This window comes from Sebastes umbrosus, chromosome 3, assembly GCF_015220745.1.
Source record: "Sebastes umbrosus isolate fSebUmb1 chromosome 3, fSebUmb1.pri, whole genome shotgun sequence".
In the NCBI taxonomy this organism is placed as follows: domain Eukaryota; kingdom Metazoa; phylum Chordata; class Actinopteri; order Perciformes; family Sebastidae; genus Sebastes; species Sebastes umbrosus.
The window spans coordinates 6,775,264-6,799,318 of NC_051271.1; the positions used below are offsets into that span (position 1 = coordinate 6,775,264).

Consider the following 24,055-nt stretch of genomic DNA (forward strand, 5'->3'; position numbering starts at 1 on the left):
AATATTTTAACTCTACTGAGAGGGTGTGAAGAGAAATAAATCTACAAAAGGGCCTAACGAAATACCTTAATACAATAACAGAGTTGTAGTATCCAGGGATATAGTAAACAAGTTGTGAAAGCTCTTACTTAGCAAGCAAAATAATCAATTTTTTTACATTCTTATGAGCATTTAGCTATCTACAGTGGCATACTTATTGTTGTATAGCAGTTGCAAAAATCATTGCTGTAACTACCTATCACATTAAACCTGCAGTAGGCAGAATATTTTTGGCATCATTGGGCAAAATTCCATAATAACCTTTCAACATATTGTAACTCAAGTGTTCTGAGAGAAAACTAGACTTCTGCACCTCCTCATGGCTCTGTGGCGGGAGACTTTGGCCTATCACAGGTCATTTCAGAGAGAGAGAGCGTTCCTATTGGCTGTCAATCACTTGCGAACGAAATTGCAAAAAAAACACAGTTTCCCGCAAAAAGTTTTGGTTTTTATTTGTCCATCTTTTCCAACAGATACTGCACATATCTGTCTCTGGCATTTCTGCCTCCACCCAGTACAATGAAGGTGAATCAATCTAACAACCTTTATTTAATTGTATAGCACTTTTCATACAGGTTTGTACAGTTCAAAGTGCTTCGCAGAGGACTAACAAGCCGAAAAATAAGACGTAATAAGTGTGGGGCATGAAAACGAGAAAAGACACAACAATTCAGCAATTTAAAATGATACAAATGTAATAAAATACAATTAAAAGCTATATACATAAATTATGGAGAGATCTAATCACCCACATACGTGCTGTTAAAGCAGCAGTAGGTAGAATTGGAGCAAATATGATTAAACATTTTTTTTTTTTAAAACGGTCACTTTATCCTGACAGTAGTGCATGAGACAGGTAATCTGAAATAAATGATGTGCCTTCTGTGTCCTCTGGTGCTCCTAATGGCATCTGCAAGATTTCACAAACCAAAGGAAAACTACCAATCAGAGCCGAGCTGGAGCCTGCCGTCTCTGAGCAGCTGTCAATCACTTGCAAACTCCGATCCGAAAGTGTGTGACTCGCCAGCCATGTTGAGATCAGTTGAGGAAATACCAAGCATCGCCCACCAGCCGGACCACAGCCAATAGGAACGCTCTCTCTCTCTGAAATGACCTGTGATTGGCCAAAGTCCCAAAAATGTTAAAGCCTGAAAACAGAGCCATGAGGAGGTGCAGAAGTCTAGTCTTCTCTCAGAACACTTGAATTACAATATGCTCAAAGTTTATTATGGAGAAGCTTTAAGTGTTCACATATTATCAAAACCACACTAACAAAAAATTAAATGTTCGTTGTCGGCAGGATTCGAACCTGCGCGGGAAGATCCCAATGGATTTCTAGTCCATCGCCTTAACCACTCGGCCACGACAACTGATACATATATAGGTACGTGAGTACATATTTAAATGATCATTTCCGAATTGGTTTACGTAATTATTCTACGACAATAACAGTGAAATTAAGAGTTTGGCTAGCTATGCCAGCTAAAGAGGAGCTTGGATTGTGTGCTGTTTATTACTAAAGAAGCCAAATTGAAAAGAAAAGCAAAGCCTAGTGCCAAAAAGGGTTAACCTGTCGAACTCATCAAGTCCAACCCAGAGACATGACAAGAGTGGAGGGTGTCGCGATTGCACCTCTATTGCTATTCTTTGGTTTACGTTGAATGTTATTGCGGGCTTTACACTAACGTAGATTATAGTGCAGGTTTGGTTAGCAGCAGCGCTCCTGTAAAAGTGTCATGGTACCTTGGTAAACAGAAAAGAATAACATCAAATTGTATTATAAGTTATATAAAAATGGATTTGTTTAAGGAATTATCTTCACACATTAACGTCATTTTAAACCTGAAAAAAATATGTCTGCTGTTATAACTTGTATGCAGGATTTCGGGCTCATGTAACAGAAGCTCCATGTCGGATGTGTGCTTCTCTTCTCGCCTGGCTTTGCTGTGACGACGATGGCGACATGGCCGACAATTAAACAATGGTTGTTTCACTGAATAAACGCGACCAACCTGTGATTTAAACCACCCAGCAGGACGCGGTCAGCGCTAATAAAGTACTATTGGCTGGAAAGCGTTTGCACGGATAACTATTTTTTATGAACTAGCACGGCTATTGCGTCTATTGTAGAATAGTGAGTCACGTGACCTCGCATCCACTCAGGCCTGCTGGTGTCAAGTTAGAGGTTAAAAACAACACACACTTCCGCTCTGTTACAGTGAAATCGTTAAAAACGAAAGCGTTTAAGATAAGATAAGATAAGATATACTTTTATTGTCCCCCGTGGAGACATTTTTCCTGGACTCCGTCCAACTGCAGTTAAAAACACTAGATTAAAACAGCATCAACAACAATAATAAACGATTCCACACAAGACAGGGAAACAGTTCCACAGAAACAGATGTTTCAACACATACACAGTCCACGTACATAATGGCACATACTATCACACACACACACCATGGCAGGTATTGCAACCAGGTAGTGCACTGCACCGTCTACCGTCTTGCCCATATTGCACAGGCAATAGCCCAATATTACACAGATGCAACATGTTGCACTGCCCCTAAATACCTGTATGAACAGACCTGTGCGATAGATGTATTTTTGATATCCACAGGCCTGAGGTCACCAAAAAAAAGGTTGATATTTGGATTATATAAACGACTGAATTGAAAACAAATAATGTATTTAATCTAGTTTGATATGTATGCTATGTTCTGTACACCACGGTATTTAAAAATTATTTAAATGTTGTTTTTTTTCAAGGGTCCTTTTATTAATTGTCAATAATCAATAGAACAGTCACTATACAGGGAAAGTTCATTTGTGTTTTTCTGAACAACACTCACCTGTGACACAACACATCAATCAATCATACCTGACAACAACCTACACACAGACAGCCACAGCTGGCCACAAAGGACCTAACTGATTCTCAATCATGGATACATAAAATTCAAATTGTAGAGAATACAACACAGGGAGAGTATCCACAAACAAGTCATGAAATAATGATAAGAATTTTTTTAAATATATACATACCTACCTACACACACACATACAAATATATACACATACAGTATATACACGTACACACATATACACACATATACACATATATACATATACACATACACATATATATACATACATATGCATACATACATACATACATACACATACACACATATACATACATACACACATACATATATATAAAAAGAAAAGAAAAAAATTATAATAATACAAATAATAATGATAATGAATAAATAAATAAAATAAAATTTAAAAAAGGAAAAAGAAGATACTACTAATGATAAGAAGAAGAGAAAAAAATATATATATATAAAAAAAATATATATATGAAAAAATATATATTTATAAAAAAGATTTATATATATATATGTATATATATCAAAACAAAAATATATATACATACACAGACACACATACACACACACATACATATATATATATATATATACACACATATATATACATATACATACACACATACATATATATAAAAATAGACGAAAAAAATAATACAAATAATAGTAATAGTGAATAAATAAATAAAACAAAATTTAAAAAAGGAAAAAGAAGATACTACTAATGATAAGAAGAAGAGAAAAATATATATATATATAAAAAATATATATATATGAAAAAATATATATTTCTAAAAAAAAGATTTATATATATATATGTATATATATCAAAGAAATATGTATATACATACACAGACACACATACACACACATACATATATATATATATATACACACATATATATACATATACATACATACATACACATACACACACATACATACACACATATACATACATACACACATACATATATATAAAAATAGACGAAAAAAATAATACAAATAATAGTAATAGTGAATAAATAAATAAAACAATTTAAAAAAGGAAAAAGAAGATACTACTACTGGCTACTCAGAGATTACTGTAGTGGGTTTCTAAAAAAAAATGTTTTATTTTTTTTATTTTGGTTTTGTTTTGGTTTTACTTTGAAGGAAGGGGCGCTCTACTTCCGGTATAACCGCCGCTGTCAGCGGTTAGCTTGCCGCAGCTCTCGGGCCTGCTGTGTTTTCAACGGAGGGAGAGCTGTGAAGTAAAAAATGGCGTCTGCAGGCGACCCAGAGCGGGACACCGGCCATTCAGTTTGAGCTTTCCGCCCTGAAATTGAGGCCGGGGCTCGGGGTGGAGACTCATCGGTAACCGTCGGCTTCTTTCTCCCCCCGCTTTTTCCTCTCCGGTGTGCGTAGCTTTCTTCCAGCCCCGAGATTGAAGCGGAACAGACGAGACTCTCTCCCACAATGAGGGGGAGAAGAGGAAGGCCGCCCAAACAAGCATCCGCCGCCGCGATGCGGGAAGCTTCACCCGGGCCAGTCCGCGGCTCTCCTCGGGGCGGCAGCCGAAGCAGAGGGATGCGAGGACGGGGGAGAGGCAGAGGAGGACGCGGTAGAGGACGGGGTGGCGGCTGTTTTTGTGGCTCCGTGGAAGTAGATATTACAGACCGGGAGAACTTTCATTCGACCCGGGGCCGCAGGAAAGTTGGAGCCTCAACCACCACAAGCACCACTACAACGGCGGCGTTATCGCGGGGCAGAGGCGGCAGAGCGAGAGGCAGAGGGTCGAGAGGCGGCCGCGGCGCTAGAGGCGGCGGAGGCGGCGGCGGCGGCGCTGGAGGTGGAGGTAGGCGGCCTCAAACCAAGGTGGTCTACGACGACAACAGCGACGAGGAGGATGATAATTTAAGCTACAGGTCAGACGACGATGAACTCCTCAACGACAACCCTTCGTCGGATCTTGAAGAAGAAGAGGAGGAGGCCTTGGGAAACGACTCTGACTACCTGGAGGAGCTACCAGAGGATGATGATGCCAGCTACTGCACCGAGAGTAGCTTCAAGAGCCACAGCACGCTCGGTAGCACACCAGGTACGTTTTGCACTTTTAGCACCTGCATTTACTTTAAAGTGTGCATTTTATACAGTACAGAAAGCAAGCCCGCATTGTTCAAAATGGAGCTCAGAAACAGGCCTTTGTTTATCGTGTGCTCTCTGCTTGCCCACTGGGGCTCTTGTTTTTTGCAGAGATCTGCTCCACGCTTCAACCGGCTCTCGTGTTTTTGACTTTTTGTCGGATCAGCACATTTTTTGTTGTCATTTTTATACTGAAGAATTTTTTTTTTGTTTGTTTTTTTTAACAGGACTTTTTTTTAAGTGCAAGCTGTATTTAAAGGAGTTTTCATACATGGACTGTATTTATCACTTTCTATATGTCATTCATTCAATATTTTTTACTTATGTAACTGTTAGACACAGCTACAGTAAGTGCAGTTTATACTAGATTCAAGATTAAAGCCCTTTTATTGTCATTGTGTAGTGCAACGAAATTAGATTAGATAGGTGCTAATGAAAAGATAATACAATAAAAAAGACAGCTACAGTAAGTGCAGTTTATACTGTGTAGACTATGCTCCTTAAAAACATGTTTTTTAAACATTGTTATAACTGATATAATAGGACTTTTTATTTTTTACACATTTGTACCATGTCCAACTCGATTTTATGAGACATATTTTGTTGCATAAGAAGAATTTTTTTTATTTAATGTGTTTTCATACATGGACTGTATTTATCACTTTCTATACGTCATTCATTCTGTCAGACACAGCTACAGTAAGTGCAGTTTATACTAAGCAGACTATGCTCCATCAAAACACGTTTTTAAACATAGTTATAATTGATATAATTGGACTACTTTCTCTTTAAGGCTGTAGTACTGAAATTAGAGTCAAATAAATAACTTTAGTAATTGTATTTTTATTTTTTACACATTTGTACCGTGTCCAACTCAATTTTAGGAGACATATTTTGTTGCATAATGCTGCAAAATTAGTTTGACAGGCCTTTGTTTTGAAGAGAGCCGCTCTTTTTTTTCTTCTTTTTTTCTTTTTTACACTTGTTTTACCTGATTTTTTTTTAGTGCACACTGTATTCAAAGGTGTTTTCATACTTGGACTGTATTTATCACTTTCTATATGTCATTCATTCAACATTTCTGTTAGACACAGCTACAGTAAATGCAGTTTATACAAGATTCAAGATTCAAGCCCTTTATTGTCATTGTGTAGTACAACGAAATTAGATTGTGACAATCCCATAGGTGCTAATGAAAAGATAATACAATAAAAAAAGATAGTGCAATATAAATATAAAAGATATAAAAGATAATACAATAGAAAATAGAAAAATACAATATGCATATTGACGAGATGACATTTTTGCCAGATTACAGTTTTGCCAGATTATTGCACAAAGTGTCCGTCAAATAATTATACTATGTAGACTTATGCTCCATCAAAAACAACGTTTTTAAACATTGTTTCCCTATTGGACCTCGGATATAATAGGACTACTTTCTCTAAAGGCTGTAGTACTGAAATTAGAGTCAAATAAATAACTTTAGTAATTGTATTTTTATTTTGTACACATTTGTAACTTGTCCAACTCGATTTTTAGGAGACATATTTTGTTGCATAAGAAGAATTTTTTTATTTAACGTGTTTTCATACATGGACTGTATTTATCACTTTCTATATGTCATTCATTCAACATTTCTGCTTATGTAACTGTTAGACACAGCTACAGTAAGTGCAGTTTATACTGTCTAGACTATGCTCCATCAAAACATGTTTTTAAACATTGTTTCCCCATTTGATATAATAGGACTACTTTCTCTTTAAGGCTGTAGTACTGAAATTAGTGTCAAATAAATAACTTTAGTAATGGTATTTTTATTTTTACACATTTGTACCGTGTCCAACTTGATTTTAGGAGACATATTTTGTTGCATAATGCTACTAAATGAGTTTGACAGGCCTTTGTTTTGAAGAGAGCCACTCTTTTTTTTTCTTCTTTTTTTCTTTTTTACACTTGTTGCAAACACCAACTCATTACGATATTACGTGGTGCACCGTTACCATAGTAACCACTGTGTTTATCAGGTGAGTAAATTAGAGCCACCACCATGTTAATACAGTGGTGTCTGCAAAAAATGTAAAAAAAAATATGTAAAGCAATGCACCGGAAGTAATTCTACATATAGGATTGGAAAAATAGTGAAAGGGGGATCCAGACTTGTGCATTTACACATTTTGTTCAACAGAAATCTCTGTGGCACCAAACTTAATTTCTTTTTTGGGTGCATTTTTCTTTGAAACAAAAATGTTCTTTGTATTTGACTGTAGATTATATTTCTTGATTTGTTCATCCTATAAACACTTCACTACACTTTGATCAGGCTTTGATGCCATTTAAGTGGTTTCAGGGATTACTCGCATACCTCCCAACTTCCAGTGGCCTGCTTTTTATACAGACATGTGAACATGGCAGCATTGTGCAGCCCAGTGTGAGGCCGGGGGTCTTTCGTAAGACCAATGTGCTTTCACTGCCATGGACATACAGGCTGCTTTCTAATTCGCATAATAATGTTCGCATGTTCTTCTGCAGCTGCCCTTAGGAAGTCCGTACTGTTGCATGCAGTAATTGTGACATACTACTTCATCATAAATATTACGCCTTGAACTTTGACCTTCTTGCTCATATCCGATACAGGGATGCACCAATCTGACTTTTTCAGTCCCGATACCGATACCTTGGCTTTGGGTATCGGCCGATACAGAGTACCGAACCAATATCAGTGTTTAACCAATAAGCTGTATGCCTCACTGTGTCGAAGTGACTGGGATCATTCTTTTATGTGTAAGGCAACATCAGGCTTTACTTAAACATTGCTTTCCTAACTTTGTAAAACAAAATGTGACCAACGAATACATAGATTTATTTAATTGTTATTTATTAAAATACTAAATTGTACACCAACAACTTGATAAAAATCTTCAAAATTAACAGGAATTGCAACTCAAGTGTAAACCTTTTTAATGCAGCAACAAATTGGTCAAAACTTAAACAATAATTAACATAAAATTGAATTGAATAGATCGGCCCCATTGTCACCGATATCAGATCCAGCTATCTGAGTCAGTATCGGCCTGATATCCAGTATCGGTATCAGTGCATCCCTAATCCGATATATGTGATAGCTGTCATCGGGCTGTCATCTGTCTGTGCTCTCTCTGCGGCTCAGTCCATGTGACGTATCTTCCGCTGTGCAGAGGATTGTGGGTCAGAATAGCCAGAAAAGCACGCTGGCTTGCATACTGCAAAATGGACATCTTGGTATTTTTGTTATACTGCATTTGACATACTAAATCTTTTTCTGGCATACTTAATGGTATGGTTGGTAGTATGGGTATTGGAACGCACGCACACACAGACACACACTTCCATGCTGTTTTCAAGCACATTGCACACACCCGCACACATACCACTTTTACACACACTCCCTGTGTTTGATGCCGAATAAAGAACCAGCAGCGGTCAACCCGTTTGACCCATTCATACCAGACTGCTGTCACAGGTTAATCCCTGGCTGTCACCATTTGTGAATCAGCCAGTCCTGCCGCTGTAGTCCCATCACTGTTTCACTGTTGACACATCAATGCTAAACCATAACAGACCTAATACAAATATATTTGCTAAACAGTTATCGACTTCCAGTTTATCAGCAGTAACCGCAGTGTTTACATTGAACATACAACACGGTAGACAGTGTGGATGAAGTGATTTCACTTTATAGGATTTGGTGATTTAGTCTCCTTATGAAAAGTTAATGCAGCATCCTGCACTCTACAATAATGTTAAAGGATCTTTGAGATTGAGAAGAGCTCACGAGTCAAGTAAAGTCAATTTTATTTATATAGCCTAATATCTCAAATTTGCCTCGGGGGGCTTTACAATCCATACAGCAGACGACACCCTTTGTCCTTTTCGACCCTCGTTTCAGATAAATGAGAAAACTGGAACATCACACCAATCGACTGTAAGGATATCGTAATTTTAGGATTAGTGAATAGTAACAGTATACTAATCCTACAGTGATTAAAGAAATGTTTCTTCACCCTGTCATAACAACGCTACGCAGCCTCAGGCAAGCATTCAACTGGCCTTGAGGGTCATGAGGCCAGGTTGAATGATCTGCACTGACCCATTCACATCAAATACATACTGTATGTTGGCTTATTCCACATTACTGTGTTCAGAAATGGATAATGTGCGCAGACACCGGAGGGAATATGCAGGTACATAAGCTGCACCATCATTGCATTAATTACACAGTAGATAAAAAAGGGAAGTGGGAGCATTTAGCTTATTGTCCTGGGACAAGAATGGGCTTGTCTACCATTTTCTAATATGACTTCTTCTGTATCACGCTGTAAAATAAATAATCACATTCACACTAGCTTGTGAGTCCCTCCAAAATTAGGCATTCTACTAGTCCTGTGTAGTATTTGAAATGTATAGGGTTTTGTCATCTAAATTTCATTCGTATATTGTTGTAATGCCCTTTTTATTGGAACAAAATTTGGATTACTGGTGTCACTTTGGCGTTCACCAGGGAAACTTGAAGAGGGAATCTATTCTGATGGTCTGCCCAGGGGTATCCTCCTGTATGAGTGCAGTCAAACGAGGCATCAAGGATGCTAATAACTTCAGGCTTTAGGTTGCATTGACTTATAATAAACATAAGGTATATACTGTAGCTCAGTCCTTCATGCATTTTCGTCAGGTGAACTGTATACAACACAATTACCACGTTTACGCAAATGGTTCTTTTATTTCTTATATACATATTTGCTCTTCATTTTCTTTGTTATGCAACCCTTCTTCTCACTCCTGGCTCTTTTTCTTTCCCTTCTTACAGGCCGGAGAAGGAGTCGGGCATTGCGACCGCAGTCTCCCATCCTTGAGGCAAAGGACATTCCTTCCCTGGAGCTTCCCAAGTCCTCCGAGGACCTCCAGGTTCCTACCTCACAGCTCCTCAACGTGTCTGCCGTCTACGAAGTCCTCCGCAACTTTGGCTCGGTGCTGCGGCTCTCGCCGTTCCGCTTTGAGGATTTCTGTGCGGCGGTGGCCAGCCAGGAGCAGTGCACGCTGCTGGCAGAGACCCACATCTCCCTGCTCAAAGCTATTCTCAGAGAGGAAGACACTTCCAACACCACATTTGGTCCCACAGACGTGAAGGACTCTGTCAACTCCACTCTGTATTTCGTTGATGGTATGACCTGGCCGGAGGTTGTGCGGGCGTACTGCGAGAGCGACCCGGAGTACCGGCACATTCTGCCTTGCCAGGAGTGCGAGGATTACCCGTATGAACCGTTGGAGAGTAAAATCAAAGTTCTCCAGTTTTTGGTGGACCAGTTCTTGGCGACCAACATTGCCCGGGAGGAGCTATTGTCGGAAGGTGTGGTTGCCTACGACGACCACTGCAGAGTTTGCCATCGCCTTGGTGACCTGCTGTGCTGCGAGACATGTTCAGCCGTTTACCATCTGGAGTGTGTGAAGCCGCCGTTGCAGGAAGTGCCGGAGGACGAGTGGCAGTGCGAGGTGTGTGTGGCACACAAGGTACCCGGTGTGGCGGACTGCATCCCAGAAGTGCAGAGGAGCAAACCGTTCATTCGACAACTGCCAGTCGGCTATGACCGACACAACCGAAAATACTGGTTCCTTAACCGCCGCATTGTCGTGTAAGTTCATCATGTTTCATGTATGTGCCAAGATTCTTGCATAGGATTCAACAGTAGAGGTGTCAGCGTGAGCGACTTAATCTTGTTACAGTCTTGAATGTTGATTATATGCCATTTTTTATTTAAAACAAAGTTATTAGTTAAAGTTCCTGAAATATGCAAACATTACTGAAACACTTGGTGAGGACCGACTGTGTGAAACATGTTTGTTTGATCGTTATTCCACCATTATGCTTTCTCAGATTGAGATTTTTTTTTCTTCAAGGGTCCTTGCCAAAATAGTAGCATAATAACAGGACACTACCAACACACAACCAACGCACACATTTGCAGTATTTGGAGAGTACTAAGCGTGCTTTAAAGCAGTTTTAATCAGCTCAAAAGCAGAGTCTCCAAAGTTGTCACATAATTCGGTATCATAGAAAGTGTTCATGAATGTCACAAACCATCTGCATGTACAATTATAAACAACACCATGAAGATGAGAGGGATGGCCAGTAATCCAGTAATGTCCTTTCTGCACATTCCCGTACTGTAGCTGCTGTCTATGCAGCTGCTGTACCACAGTATTTGTGGGTCAGTTTACTTCGTCTCAGCCACTTGGTATCTAAATATTGTTAATATAGGAGACCCAGGCTTTACTGAGCACGTGCTCAACCCACATTCGACCCCCCTCCTTTCATGAGAGAATGTCGTCACCGGTCAATCCCTGAGCATCACAAAGACTCGTGTTTGCACCTATAGTTCATATTGCTTAACCTCAGAATTGTTCAGAACTGTGAATTACATTAAAATCAACTTCTATCCCCAAAGAGTCGCCTGGTGTTCAAAGCCAGGCTCAACCCAGGTCAGCAGAGGGGTCATGAGTGGCCTGCATTGACCCATTCTGAAAAGCATAGACCAGTACTTGTACAAGTCAAACATGTACAACATAAGTTTGTTTAATGAGAATAGAGTTGCAAACATTATACACTTCTACTACAGGTCTAAAGCCTGAGTGATAGTAAACACAATCCATATGTCATGTAGTAAACCATGATGTAGCTGCAGGAATGTCTAAAGAACACTACATTTTCTTAATGCTGTTTTTTTTATTCCCAGTGACAAAAAATGTATGAGTACAGATCTGAATGGAGGTTGGACCTTCTGTTTAAACCTGCAGTAGGAGGAATGTTTTTGGCATCATTGGGCAAAAATTCCATAATAACCTTTCAGCATATTGTAATTCAAGTGTTCTGAGAGAAAACTAGACTTCTGCACCTCCTCATGGCTCTGTTTTCAGGCTTTAAAAAATCTTGACGGGAGACTTTGGCCAATCACAGGTCATTTCAAAGACAGAGAGCTTTCCTATTGGCTGTTCATTCAATGGAGGCAGCTGTCAATCACTGGCGAACTAAATTGCAAAAAAACACATTTTCCCACAATTTGTTTTGGTGTGTGTAATGCCTATTTCTCTGCTCAAATGTTTTCAGAAACATCTTGTTGTGTACTGTTTAGCTGTAAAATGAGAGTTTGCTCCGGCTGGTGGGCGGTGCTTGGTATTTCCTCAACTGATCTCAACATGGCTGCCGGGTCACAAACTTTCTCATATTACAGCTAAACAGTTCACTACAAGATGATTCTGAAAACATTTGAGGCAAGAAATAAGCATTAACGTAACATAATATTGATTCATATTTGATCAGCGCTGCCTAGTTTGACCGTTTGATCAGAGTTTGCAAGTGATTGACAGCTGCTCAGAGACAGCAGGCTCCAGCTCGGCTCTGATTGGTTGTTTTCCTCCTCTGAGCATCGGAGGACACAGAGGCACATGATCTTTTCAGATTACCTGTCTCATGCACCACCATAAGGATATGGTGACCGTTTTATAAAAAAAAAAATGTTTTAACCATAGTTGCTCCAATCTACCTACTCCAGCTTTAATAAACCAAAAATAACTGCATCCGTCCATAGGATTCAACATAACCTGACCATCAGCAGTATTGGTCCCACCATGTGTTTGTAAATTATCTTGGGTATTGAGCAGTCACAGATGGTGTGTGTGTGTGTGTGTGTGTGTGCTGGGTCAGCAGCAGCAGCAGAAGGCCTGCTACATAAACCATAAAAGAGCATGGATCACCTGAACAATATAAAATATAAACGGGTAGTTGGCCCGAGGTTTATCATCGCTGCATTTCACCCTCTCTCTCTGTCTTCAGTTTCTGCTCTCCAAATTGGCCCCCAGCAGGTGCCGCGTTACTGATCTCCACTCTCCCCTCAGAGGCTGTGTGTGTTTGTGCATATAAGTAGTGTGCACAGAGGAAAGTTTGTGTGACTGGATGTACGTGCAATGAATGATGTGCAAAGAAGTAAGGTGTGTGTGTGTGTGTGTGTGTGTGTGTGTGTGTGTGTGTGTGTGTGTGTGCGTGTGTGTGTGTGTGTGTGTGTGTGCGCACATGTGCCTCCAGTGAAGTGCTGAATAGACACTACTGTTACGTGGCCTCAGGTTCCACTGTGCCTCGGCACGGACCACGTTGAGCAAAAAGCTGTCAAATATTCCACGCTGTAGTTGCTGCTTCTGCTGCTGCTACATAAACTCTAACTCTTAAACTGTCTTAATGTCCTCGTTAATATTTTTTTTTGTGTTGGGGCCTCGCAGAAGCTTAGGCTTTCCACCCTCTGTACCCTACAGGTACACACATTTCATGGGAAACTCTGTGAGAGCAGATCTTTTCAAAGATTATTAAATTGTCAGTGTTTTAATCATTTAGAATAATATAAAGTAGGGCCAGGCAATAATTAAAATTTATTGTTTATCATTAGTGCAATTTTATTGTGACCACATGATGGTATTATACCGGGAGTGGCCGCAGAGAGAAAAGAAATCTATAACGAAGCCGCGATTTACTTTGTGCGCACAGGATATAATTTGTTTCCTCAATTTAATTGAATCATTCCAACGTTTTGATTCATTCTTGGATGCGTATTAAATAATTCAATAATTTTGGCAGTGCACAAGGACAAGACATTCATTCCAGCCGCCACCTGCTTAAAGAACTTGTCCTTGGTTGTAGTATAAAAGAGTCACCCTTTAATTAAGCTTTACTTTAGCTTGATGAGTTATCAAGACATCTTGACCACTTACTGATACTTGAAGCAGGCACACACTGCACTTCATGCTGGAAGAAAGGCTGGTCTGTTGTGTTGGTTCTCTGTATAGATACAATTAATATCACATGCGTGCAAAATTAACCAAAATGTGGGAACGATGTAATTAAATTGAGGCCACGATTTACATATCATGACCACAAATTACTCGTAGTAGTATCGTATTTTTATGATATATTTTGAATGAATAATTTTATATATTTATATTGTGTACATATATCTAAAGCAAATTGTAATAAAAACTAAGTGCTTTGTACTTTATATAGCTTACTTTCAATATCTAACACTTTGCACAAACAGATATAGGACCAGTGTGTAGCATTTATGGGGGATCTATTGGCAGAAATGGAATATAATATTAAATATAAGTATGTTTTCTTTAGTGTATAATCACCTGAAAATAAGTATTGTTGTGTTTTCGTTACCTTAGAACGAGTTGTTTATATCTATATAGGGAGCGGGTCCTCTTCATGGAGTCCGCCATGTTGCACCACCATGTTTCCACAGAAGCCCAGAACAGACAAACCAAACACTTTTATCTTTTTCTGCTTGAGAAAGAGTCGATAACGTTACTCGCTCCCGTCGCCGCCGCTCTCTCTCTCTTGCTTCACCACTCACTTCCCTTGTACACACACACACACTCTACGCACTGGCTCTGCTCCAAATGACCTACTCTACTCTTACAACTGGCTCTAGAGAGGGCCATTTGCGTTTTCACATCAGCCACTGTAGTTCTTCTCCACGCTTGGCACACAGGAGAGGTTTCAGTTGGTTGCAATCTGCAACCTGACCGCTAGATACCTCCAGATCCTACACACTGCTCCTTTTAAAGGTTAAAATCAACTGATAATTCTCTTCAGCACCATGGACAGCCAACATTTCTAAGATGCTCCAAACAGCCAAGCATGTGTGCACACTGGCGTTGAAGTGCTGTTTTGGTTAAGCCATCTACAATTCTAAGTAGAAATGCTCTTAGAAAACACCCTAAACCTCTTAGATCAATTGGTATCGGGAAATTGCTGCCAAGAGACACGTGAAATTTATGCCAGCCCTGGGACTTGTACACTGTAGCTCTTTAACAAATGTGCTTCACTTGCAACATACATATATATTTAATATTTGCATCCTTTTATCCTTTACATAGAATCTCTCATTTTCCATACTGACGACTACGTCTGGCAAAGTGAGACGAGGAACACTTTGAAGAACAATTGAAGTCTGATAGACAGTTTTGAAGTGTGCAAGATTCTTTAATGGACTTGTTGTTCTGCGTTTTTCCAGTGACCCCTTGGATGTTTTGCTCAGCTGTTCACATCTGCTCATATTATTGTGGTTATGTACTAGTTGATATGCAGTTCATTGTCTATGACATGAGTATAACAGCATTGTATCACCACAGAGAGATGAATATAGGGATAAACATTATTATGTTAATGAAAATCAGTCTTTTAGCAGGCTAACCATAAAGTTAACATATTATAATGGATGGATCTGCCAGGCAAAGTGATACAGTCTAGTACCTGGAACGCCTCAAAAAGTAATTACTAGCATGACAAATGCACGGTCGCCTCTGATTAATGTATAGCTCATTCATATGTGTATGTGTCAGGGACAATACACATAAATTGACATCATTGTGATGTAAATGTTTAGATTTAGACAAATCAGCTAAACTGCTGCAGCCACTATATTCAGTGTGAAAGTAAAAAAAAAATGTCTACTGATAAAATAAACTCATAAAGCCACACAACAGCATACAGAAAGCAAGCATATGTAGAGCATATATTTCCAGTTTTATCATCATCTCTCTCCTGTTTGTCCTACCAGTCACTGTTGTGTCTCCTAATTTTTTCCTCTCTCGTGTCTCCCCTACAGTGAGGAGGATGGTGAGCAGGAGGACAAAGCCATCTGGTACTACAGCACCAAGGTAAACGCGACTCATCATTTTCTCTCACTGGGGGTGTATGCTCTCCACATAATAAAATTGAATTATTTTGTTTTTAAGGACCAGTGTGTAACAATTAGGGGGATCTATTAGCAGAAATAGAATATCAAATTAAGAAGTATGTTTTCTTTAGTGTATAATCACCTGAAAATAAGAATCGTTGTGTTCCATGTTACACCACCATGTTTCTACAGTAGCCCAGAATGGACAAAACAAACATTGTTAACCTTTCCTCCTTGGGCCGGAGACAGTTACTCGCTCCCGTCGTTGCCACTTTCTCTCTCTTGCTTCATCACTCACTTCCCATCTACACACACACTCTACACACTGGCTGTGCTCCAAATGGCCCTAGATAGGGCCATTCATGTTTTCGCGTCGGCCACCGTAGCTCTCCAACATGCTTGGCACACGGGAGAGGCTTCAGTTGGTTGCAATAACCTCAACTCACTGCTAGATACCACCGAATCCTACCCACTGGACCTTTAAAAGACTCTTGTCTTAGTTTCGTACTTACTATAATTATGCGTCGCAATCCTGCTCTTTCATTTAATTAATAAAATCCATCCAAACATTCCCAGTTTATTTGGCAGTGTGGCTCTCCTAGCAATTAGCCAATTTTGTATTGTACATATTGAACTCTCCCCTAACTCTGTTCTTCCCAGGTCCAGCTAGCTGAGCTCATAGATTGTTTGGATAAGGAGTACTGGGAGGCCGACCTGAATGCGGCGCTGGAGGAGATCAGGGACGAGGCGCACGCGCATATGGACATCACCGAGGACCTAACCAACAAGGCCCGTGGCAGCAACAAGTGTTTCCTCACTGCCGCTAACGGTAAAGAGTTCTTCATTCTTTCTCTGTTTAAAAAAAAAATTAACCAATTTTCAGAGATGCTTTCTTTCGCTGAGTTTAATCACAGGATCAGTGGAAGAAGGATCTCTTTAAGCCCAAAGTATTTTTTTCATCCCTTTCTGTCTCCTCTGCCTGCTCCCCCCCCCCTTCCCACCAATACTCATGAATGCCACCCAGTCATAGATGGCTGCGCCATAGGAATCAACCCAGCTATTATGTAACCTTACTCTGGTCTCAGTTTGGCCAGTGTCCAGCACTCGAGCTTCCCTTTGGTCCCTCATCCATTCCTTTATGTCTGTAGGATGGCTTCAAAATCCATGTGTGTGCTTTTATTGCCTGTTGTGTCGGTGGCAATTATGCACTTGTGAGCGCATCGTGTTTATAGCGTTCAGTCCGCTGTGCATTAGACGTTCATAACATTAGCGCTACACTTAAAATCATGCTGCTGTATGTGGTGTTAACTTTTAATTCAACAGCTTGAGTGGTAACTAGCACTTCTATGCCACAAACATCTGCTGTGCACAGATACGTTAAAGGTTCTCGCTTACAACACACTTTAACCTTATCTACACAGGAAGCAGTAGATAATACAGGCATATGAATACTGTAAGCCACTTGAAAGAATGTATACAGCTTTTGTCAGACTTTTTCAAACTGGCAGCAGCAGCAGCTTCATCTCTGTGCTTCCACTGTGTTTTGTGTTTTTTTTGCTGCTCGTATTCCGTACCAGCTAGCTTAGCAACATTTCAAAAGTGTAAGGATGTGCATGTAGCACACTTGATACTGAAGAAGATACACTAGATGCACAGGTGATTAATTGGTCAGGAGTCAGGTGTGACCAACAGAAAAGTGTTTGGAAAAAAACACCTAATGTCCTGGAAGTGCATCCCCTCATTGCTTTTGGCCTGCTCTGGTTACTATATCTGGCAGCTGTTTTCATAATCCATAAGATTTCATTTAAATCCAGAAAACATTTAAACATGTGCCAAATAACAAGTGCCATATCGTGGAATAGGGGTGTAAGAAAATATTGAGTATCGCGATGTTATGTTTTGTGATACTGTATCAAATCTCAAAAACACTATTGATTTTTAATTAATAGATTACATGCAAAGATTAACTCCGTCAATACTATATTTAATTTGCAAAGATATGCACCCTCTCAGTGTATGTGCCCTCTCAAAGTAGTGCTATGATGTTGGATGTTACAGTGACTGATTCATGCACATATTGCATAAAAAGTAAAAAATTTACTCATATTATATGCATATGGTGGTGTGTTCTCTATACTATGACAGTTTTCCTAAAATTAGATATAAAAAATTGCAATATATCACCGTATATATGGCCATATATTGAATCGTAACCCCTGTGTCATGATACGTATCGTATCGCCAGATTCTTGCCAATACACAGCCCTACTGTGGAAAGCAGGTAGAGACTTTTAAATTCAATCTCTGCCATGTTCACGCTTAGTTTTTATAGTCTCTTTATGACAGTCACATATAAAATGTGGGATATTTCGTCCAACTTGGTGACAAAGTGTGAAACTGTAGATTTATTCTGTCACCCAGTGTTATCATTCTTCCCTCTGCTAGTGTCATGCTCAGTCAGGAGATAGTGAATGTGTCAGCCCTGCCTCTGCATTTGTAAACCAGCGTTGAGAAAACAAAGAGGGTCAATAAAAGAAAAGCCTCAACATTTGCATCCTTGTTTGTTCTGTTTGATTGCGAGATTTCCTGTTTGGATGAGGCAAACTGAGCACTGACAGATAATGATGTCCAGGCAGCATAATGTATACATACACTCAGACCAAGACGTGTGTTAATCAAAAACCACAGAATCTTCCATCAAAGCTGTTGTACCACACAGACACACGCAATGTTGTCTGTTTCAGGGATAAAATACAGAGTGGAGTTAGCTTGTATATTTTTAGTGTTTCCTCTTCTCCAGAGCATTTCAATTTCCTGGATTGGTCGTCTGTTTTAACACAAGTTTTTCTGGTTTCTTTGTTCTGTCCTTCACTGTGCCGCTGTATATTGCTCAGCTTATATTAAAACTGTAATGGTGCGACTGATGAGTCATATTCTGGTGAAGGACTTTACAGTCTTCCACTGTATATCAATGACCCAACGTGCTTATCTCAGTCTCGATGTATGACTATCGCTGCTACGCATATTAACATTGATAGTGATCAATCTTAAACACAGCATGATGCCATTGTGCTCTTTGACCACACTCTAGAATCTAACTTCCTTGTGGTGTTTTACAGCAGGTTATGATGTTAATTGCTCCTAGTCAACATCAACAAGCATGTGTATTTAATAGGAGTGTCACGATTCTCCAAATCCACGATTAGATTTGACTTTCGATGTTAAGGCTTCGATTCGATTTTCGATTTAAACATGCCATTGTTGGACTATGGGGTCTTGATTCATAAAGATCAACAGATCATTGGTTTTATGCCCTGTGACAACTATCATTTACACTTTCAAATTCTTCTTTAGAAAGTGAACTGAACTCCTTTTTTATTTAGAAAGTGTTTCAAAAATTATACTACAATAGTTTAAAAACAATACAGAAAAAAACAAATAATGGTTGATCCTGCTTTTGATTTCGATGATTGAGATCGTAAGCCAATTTTCAATCGATTTCCGGTTAAGAATTGAAATCGTCACACCCCTAATATTTCAAAAATATTTTTTTGCATGCAAATCATGTAATGTAAATCCTGTAAATAGGTGATACAATTTGTGAAGTTTAAACTAGTTTTGGGTCTAAATATAAATGTATTTATTATTTATTTATTAATTTAACACTATTCTGACTTTTAATGTTTATTTATTCTTCACTGTTGAATAATAACAATATACAGTATATTGATTTTATTTTCTCTAGGTTTTATAAATTGTGTTCTCAATATCTTTTGAAACTATGCTTTTTTATAAACAACTCACAATCATTTCGTTTGATTATTTTGTCTGCTTTTCTCTCTGTCGTGTTGTTTTTGACTCGGCTCTTTCATTTCTTTTGTCTTAAAACTCATCTCTTGTGTGTATCTTCTTCTCTTCAATCAGAGGAGATCCTGGAGCGGTTGCGGGCGAAGAAAGAGGAGGAGCTGGAGGAGGTGAAGAGGCGGGCTGCTGAGGAGGCCCAGAAAGCGCGGCTGGAGTGGGAGAAGAAGGATGTGGATGTGGAAAAGGAAGATGAAGAGGCCAAGCCGAGGGACGAGGGGCAACAGGAGGGCAAGGTCAAAGATCTGACGGGGAAGGAGGCGACAAAAGAAGAGGCCACGGAAGAGAAAAAGGATGATGGAGGTATTTATGATGTTTGTATTTCACATGATGTAAGTATTCTGAAAAACACAATTAAATATGTAGTACTGATAATAGCATATATCTGTTTATATCATGTTTGTTTTTATAGCTTATTTTGTAAATTGTACATTTTTATTCTTATTTTATTCTAACGTTTTATCTATTCTTTGTTATTATACTGTTTGTCTCGCACCAAAAAGCCAAAGAAAATTCCTCGTGTATACCCCTTACACCTGGCAATAAACACCTTTCTGATTCTGATTCTGATAAAAACGTTGTGCGATCTGACCTGAAAAGCTGTTTGTCTGGGTCTCAGTACCTCCGCTCTATTCTTAGCTTTGGTTAAAAGGACATCATCACCATGCTGAAATTAGTTATTGATTTAAGAGTCGATCCCGTTGTTATATGGCTCTTAGACCAATTAGAAATGCCGTGCTCTTTTTCAACATTCAAGCGACAAGTTTGGCACTCACAAGGCACATATTTTAATTTATATCTGCGTCTTGCTCGATATGGATTATCCAGTGCAATAACGAGGCCCTCATACAGAATAATAAGACCTTTATTGCACGGGCAGCAGAACAAAACGGTAACGTCTTTGGCTTTTAGAGCATAATGGCTTTTAGAGCATAATGAATATAAATGTCTGTATGTAGTCTCATAAATGCATGATTGCTTCATCTTAAAAAGCTAATATAAATAGTTCATTTTTAAAGGTATTATAATGTAGCTTTGCCCACAATGTCCACATTTCGATGACTTTCTTTCAATTGATGATGGATGTTTGTATGATTTGACTGTGTTTGTCAGCCCCAACCATCGCTGCTTCTCTCCATTGTTTCCCAAGTCATGTGTGCATTGTAACATGAAATCCACAATATTGCTGCTGTTCATCCGTAGTTGTTGAAGCTCCACCCGCTGGCCAAGAAGGCAGTAGTGGCAGTAGCATCTCAGACGGAGCTATACTTCCAGCAACCTCTGCAACCCCAACACAAACCATCCCCACCGCCGCGAGCTATAGCCCGGCCTCGCAGGCCTCCATCGTAAAGGCTCTGACAGAGCGATGTTCCCATATGGAGGTCTCTAACAACACCGAAGGTATACAAGGACACTTCAGGATGAAGTTGACCTCATTAAGCTCTTTTTTGGGGGGAATCTGCTTTACTCCCACATGCTGCAGCTTCACGGGATTGTGTGATGAATCTCATACCAGCGACTTGTTTGTTCCGCCAGTGCTTTGGCTTTTATTCTCCTCACTGATTTCTCAGCCTGCCTCTTTGCATGTGGCTGTCATTCCATCTGCTGGCTTTTGTGTTCAATTATCCCAATTTTTATTTCTTGGAACACTTTCAGCAACTTGAACTCTTAATTCCTCGTGCTCTCTTTTAGTCTAAAGAGCTGAGAAGCTGATTGCATCGATTGATTTGCAATCAGGTGGCGTTGTCACTGCGCTCCGATTGACCAGGACCTGGCCTCAGTCAACTGGGGACAGCGTTTACACTGCCTGGCGCAATAATTCTCAGAAAAAGCTTTTCTGCTGCTGCTTGCTTGTAATCAGAACCTCTGATTAGAAAGCTTTTTGTGTAGGTAGTGCCTTTGTTGAAAAAACTGTTCAGTGATGGTCTGCACATCCTTAATGATTACAGAGCTTCACCATTCATTGTTGTGGTAGTCATGTATGCTCAAGCCTTGTTGGAGCCTTGCCTTGCCTGGACTGGTCGCCCATTGCTTTCAAGTGACCCATCCCTCCGTTTGAACTGGTTATTTGGTGCATGCATTACGCATGAGTTATCAGTAGAGGGAGCCACAGCCTTAACTATTTCAAAAGTTTCTGTCTTCATTATAAGACTGAACTTCTACTTGGTACAGAACCTCCTATTCATTGGTCATTGTTGACGGCTTTGATGCAACGTTTTGTCTTGCTCTTTCTAACCTCTCTAAATGAACGCTGAATGATGTCTCAGGTGATGACAGCAAGAACAACACAATCTAGACAAGCCAGTCTGGTTTATGTAACGGTCAAACCTCTTTGTCATTTTTAGCAGGAAACCCATCCTCAGATTCTGTCCCCGCCAGTGGAGATGGCCTCCCCAACCTGAACCAGCCCTCCCAGACCAGCGAGGAGAACAGTAACAGCAGCATGGGAGCTGGGGTCCCTCCCAGAGGTCCTGAACCTCCAGACCTGGCTGACAAGTCCTCCCAGTCATCACTGGCCAGCCTCGATGAAACAGGTCTGACAAAACGATACCTCATTATTACGTCTAGTTTTGTTTTCTAATTTCTGTTATACTGTTGGAAAAAGATCTTGATCTTAATTAGGCTTCTTGATTAGATAATGATTATATATAACTAGGGCTGTCATTTGATTAATATATAAATAATATATATAAATATACATATTTATTATTGAAAATCAATTAACAATTCAAAACAATGACCCAAACTGCATGTGATTATCATAAAGTGGGCATGTCTGCAAAGGGGAGACTCGTGGGTACCCATAGAACCCATTTTCATTCACATATCCTGAGTTCAGAGGTCAAGGGACCCCTTTAAAAATGGCCATTCCAGTTTTTCCTCGCCAAAATTTAGCTTAAGTTTGGAGCATTTTTTTTAGCCTCCTTTGCGACGAGCTATTATGACGTGTTTTTTTAGTTCATGTGATGCCAGTATCTTCACTCTAGCTTTAAATCTGAGCCCGCTACAACCTAAAAATCGCAAGTTGCGTTAAAGAAATTTGTGGCGTTAAAACAAATTTGCGTAACACATTATTATCACATTAACGTTGACAGCTCTATGTAAATTATAACTTACTTTGAAAGCCCAAAATTATGCCAGAAAAATAACTGTCCTCTATATCATACCAGTCATCTACACATTGTACAGTCAATAGGCCTTTAAACAGACCAGCAGTAGTGTTGTCACAATACTGGAATTTCTAACTCTGATGCAATACCTTGAAAAAATATCGATATTCGAAACCATTTTCGATACCACCGGGAAAAACTGACACATTGAGGGCTTCAAATTTGAGATTTTTATTAAAAGATAAATAGCGCTGTGTGTGTGTCGACTTGCTGTCGGAGAGAAGAGAGAGCAAAAAGTGCTGCTGTGTATCGATACTGCGGAAAATTACTATTGAAACCATTTCAAATATTCCGTATTGATATGTATTAATATTTTTGACAAGACTAACAAGCAGCATATTTTACATGGGACTATTATTTATGTAACCACTGTCGCTTTGGGTGATCATTGCTCATCATACGGCCTTTCAAATCCTACTGTGTACGACTTGTTTCTTTCTGTCTCTGACTGATCCTGACATTGGGTGTCCAGGGGACTGTAAAGACTCAGCCAACGGTGAGACGGTCTCTAAGAGGTCTGCCGCCACACGCATGGTGACCCGGCTGAGGAACCCGGACAGCAAGCTCAGCCAGATGAAGAGCCAGCAGGTGGCCGCTGCTGTTCACGAAGCCAACAAGGGCTTCAAGGAGGGCAAAGAGGTGAGAAGACCTATTGATGATAATTGCTTTCTCTGTCAGACAATAAATGTAAAAATGCCTGTATGATGTCTGACACACAGGTGCACAGAGCAGACCGATGTATGTATGAAGATGAGGTTAATGGCCTTGGGGAAGAATTGGAGGTTTACCTGACAATCTTCGGACTATTTAATTCATTAACTTGTCGCCTAGTAAAACATAATTCAGTACTAGGACTCCATAGCTCATTTCAAGGCTGCAACGTCAGCGTCTGTAATGAGGACGCTTATTTTATTCTGAGCAGCTGTACGTTATATTGTAGATTGGAATATGACCTTCGCTGCCATAATAAATCTGAATGACTCATATCTTTTTTTTCCCCTACGTCTACAGGTACTAGTAGTAAATGCGCAAGGTGACGTCACCCGCGTCAGCACGCGAGGCAAGGAGGTGGTGATGAAGGGGACGCTCAGCCAATACTTCAAGCTTGGCCAGGAGGGAAAATACCGCGTCTATCACAACCAGTACAGCTCCAATGCTGTGTCCCTCAACAAGCACCAGCACCGAGAGGTAAGTAGCACGACAA

The 24,055-nt window shown here is 39.8% G+C and overlaps 1 protein-coding gene and 1 non-coding gene across 8 annotated transcripts in view; one reads left to right on the forward strand and one right to left on the reverse strand.

The window, feature by feature from the left end:
• Positions 1 to 1,327: 1,327 nt before the first annotated feature.
• trnas-aga lies at positions 1,328 to 1,409 on the reverse strand. The gene has a single exon. It is a non-coding gene; the product is annotated as a tRNA-Ser (tRNA).
• Positions 1,410 to 4,119: 2,710 nt separating this feature from the next.
• Positions 4,120 to 24,055, forward strand: part of LOC119484848 (nucleosome-remodeling factor subunit BPTF-like) — a 55,588-nt gene continuing 35,652 nt past the window's right edge. For 3 of the 7 annotated variants that reach the window (XM_037763976.1, XM_037763978.1, XM_037763980.1), the window contains exons 1-9: positions 4,120 to 5,013; positions 9,904 to 10,726; positions 15,749 to 15,800; positions 16,481 to 16,649; positions 19,745 to 19,984; positions 20,885 to 21,082; positions 22,027 to 22,215; positions 23,324 to 23,490; positions 23,863 to 24,039. In XM_037763976.1, coding sequence (XP_037619904.1) covers positions 4,392 to 5,013; positions 9,904 to 10,726; positions 15,749 to 15,800; positions 16,481 to 16,649; positions 19,745 to 19,984; positions 20,885 to 21,082; positions 22,027 to 22,215; positions 23,324 to 23,490; positions 23,863 to 24,039 — 2,637 coding nt within the window. In that variant the 5' untranslated portion in view covers positions 4,120 to 4,391. The remainder of the gene's footprint in view (positions 5,014 to 9,903; positions 10,727 to 15,748; positions 15,801 to 16,480; positions 16,650 to 19,744; positions 19,985 to 20,884; positions 21,083 to 22,026; positions 22,216 to 23,323; positions 23,491 to 23,862; positions 24,040 to 24,055) is intronic. The other 4 variants (XM_037763977.1, XM_037763979.1, XM_037763981.1 and 1 more) reach the window with 4 other exon arrangements.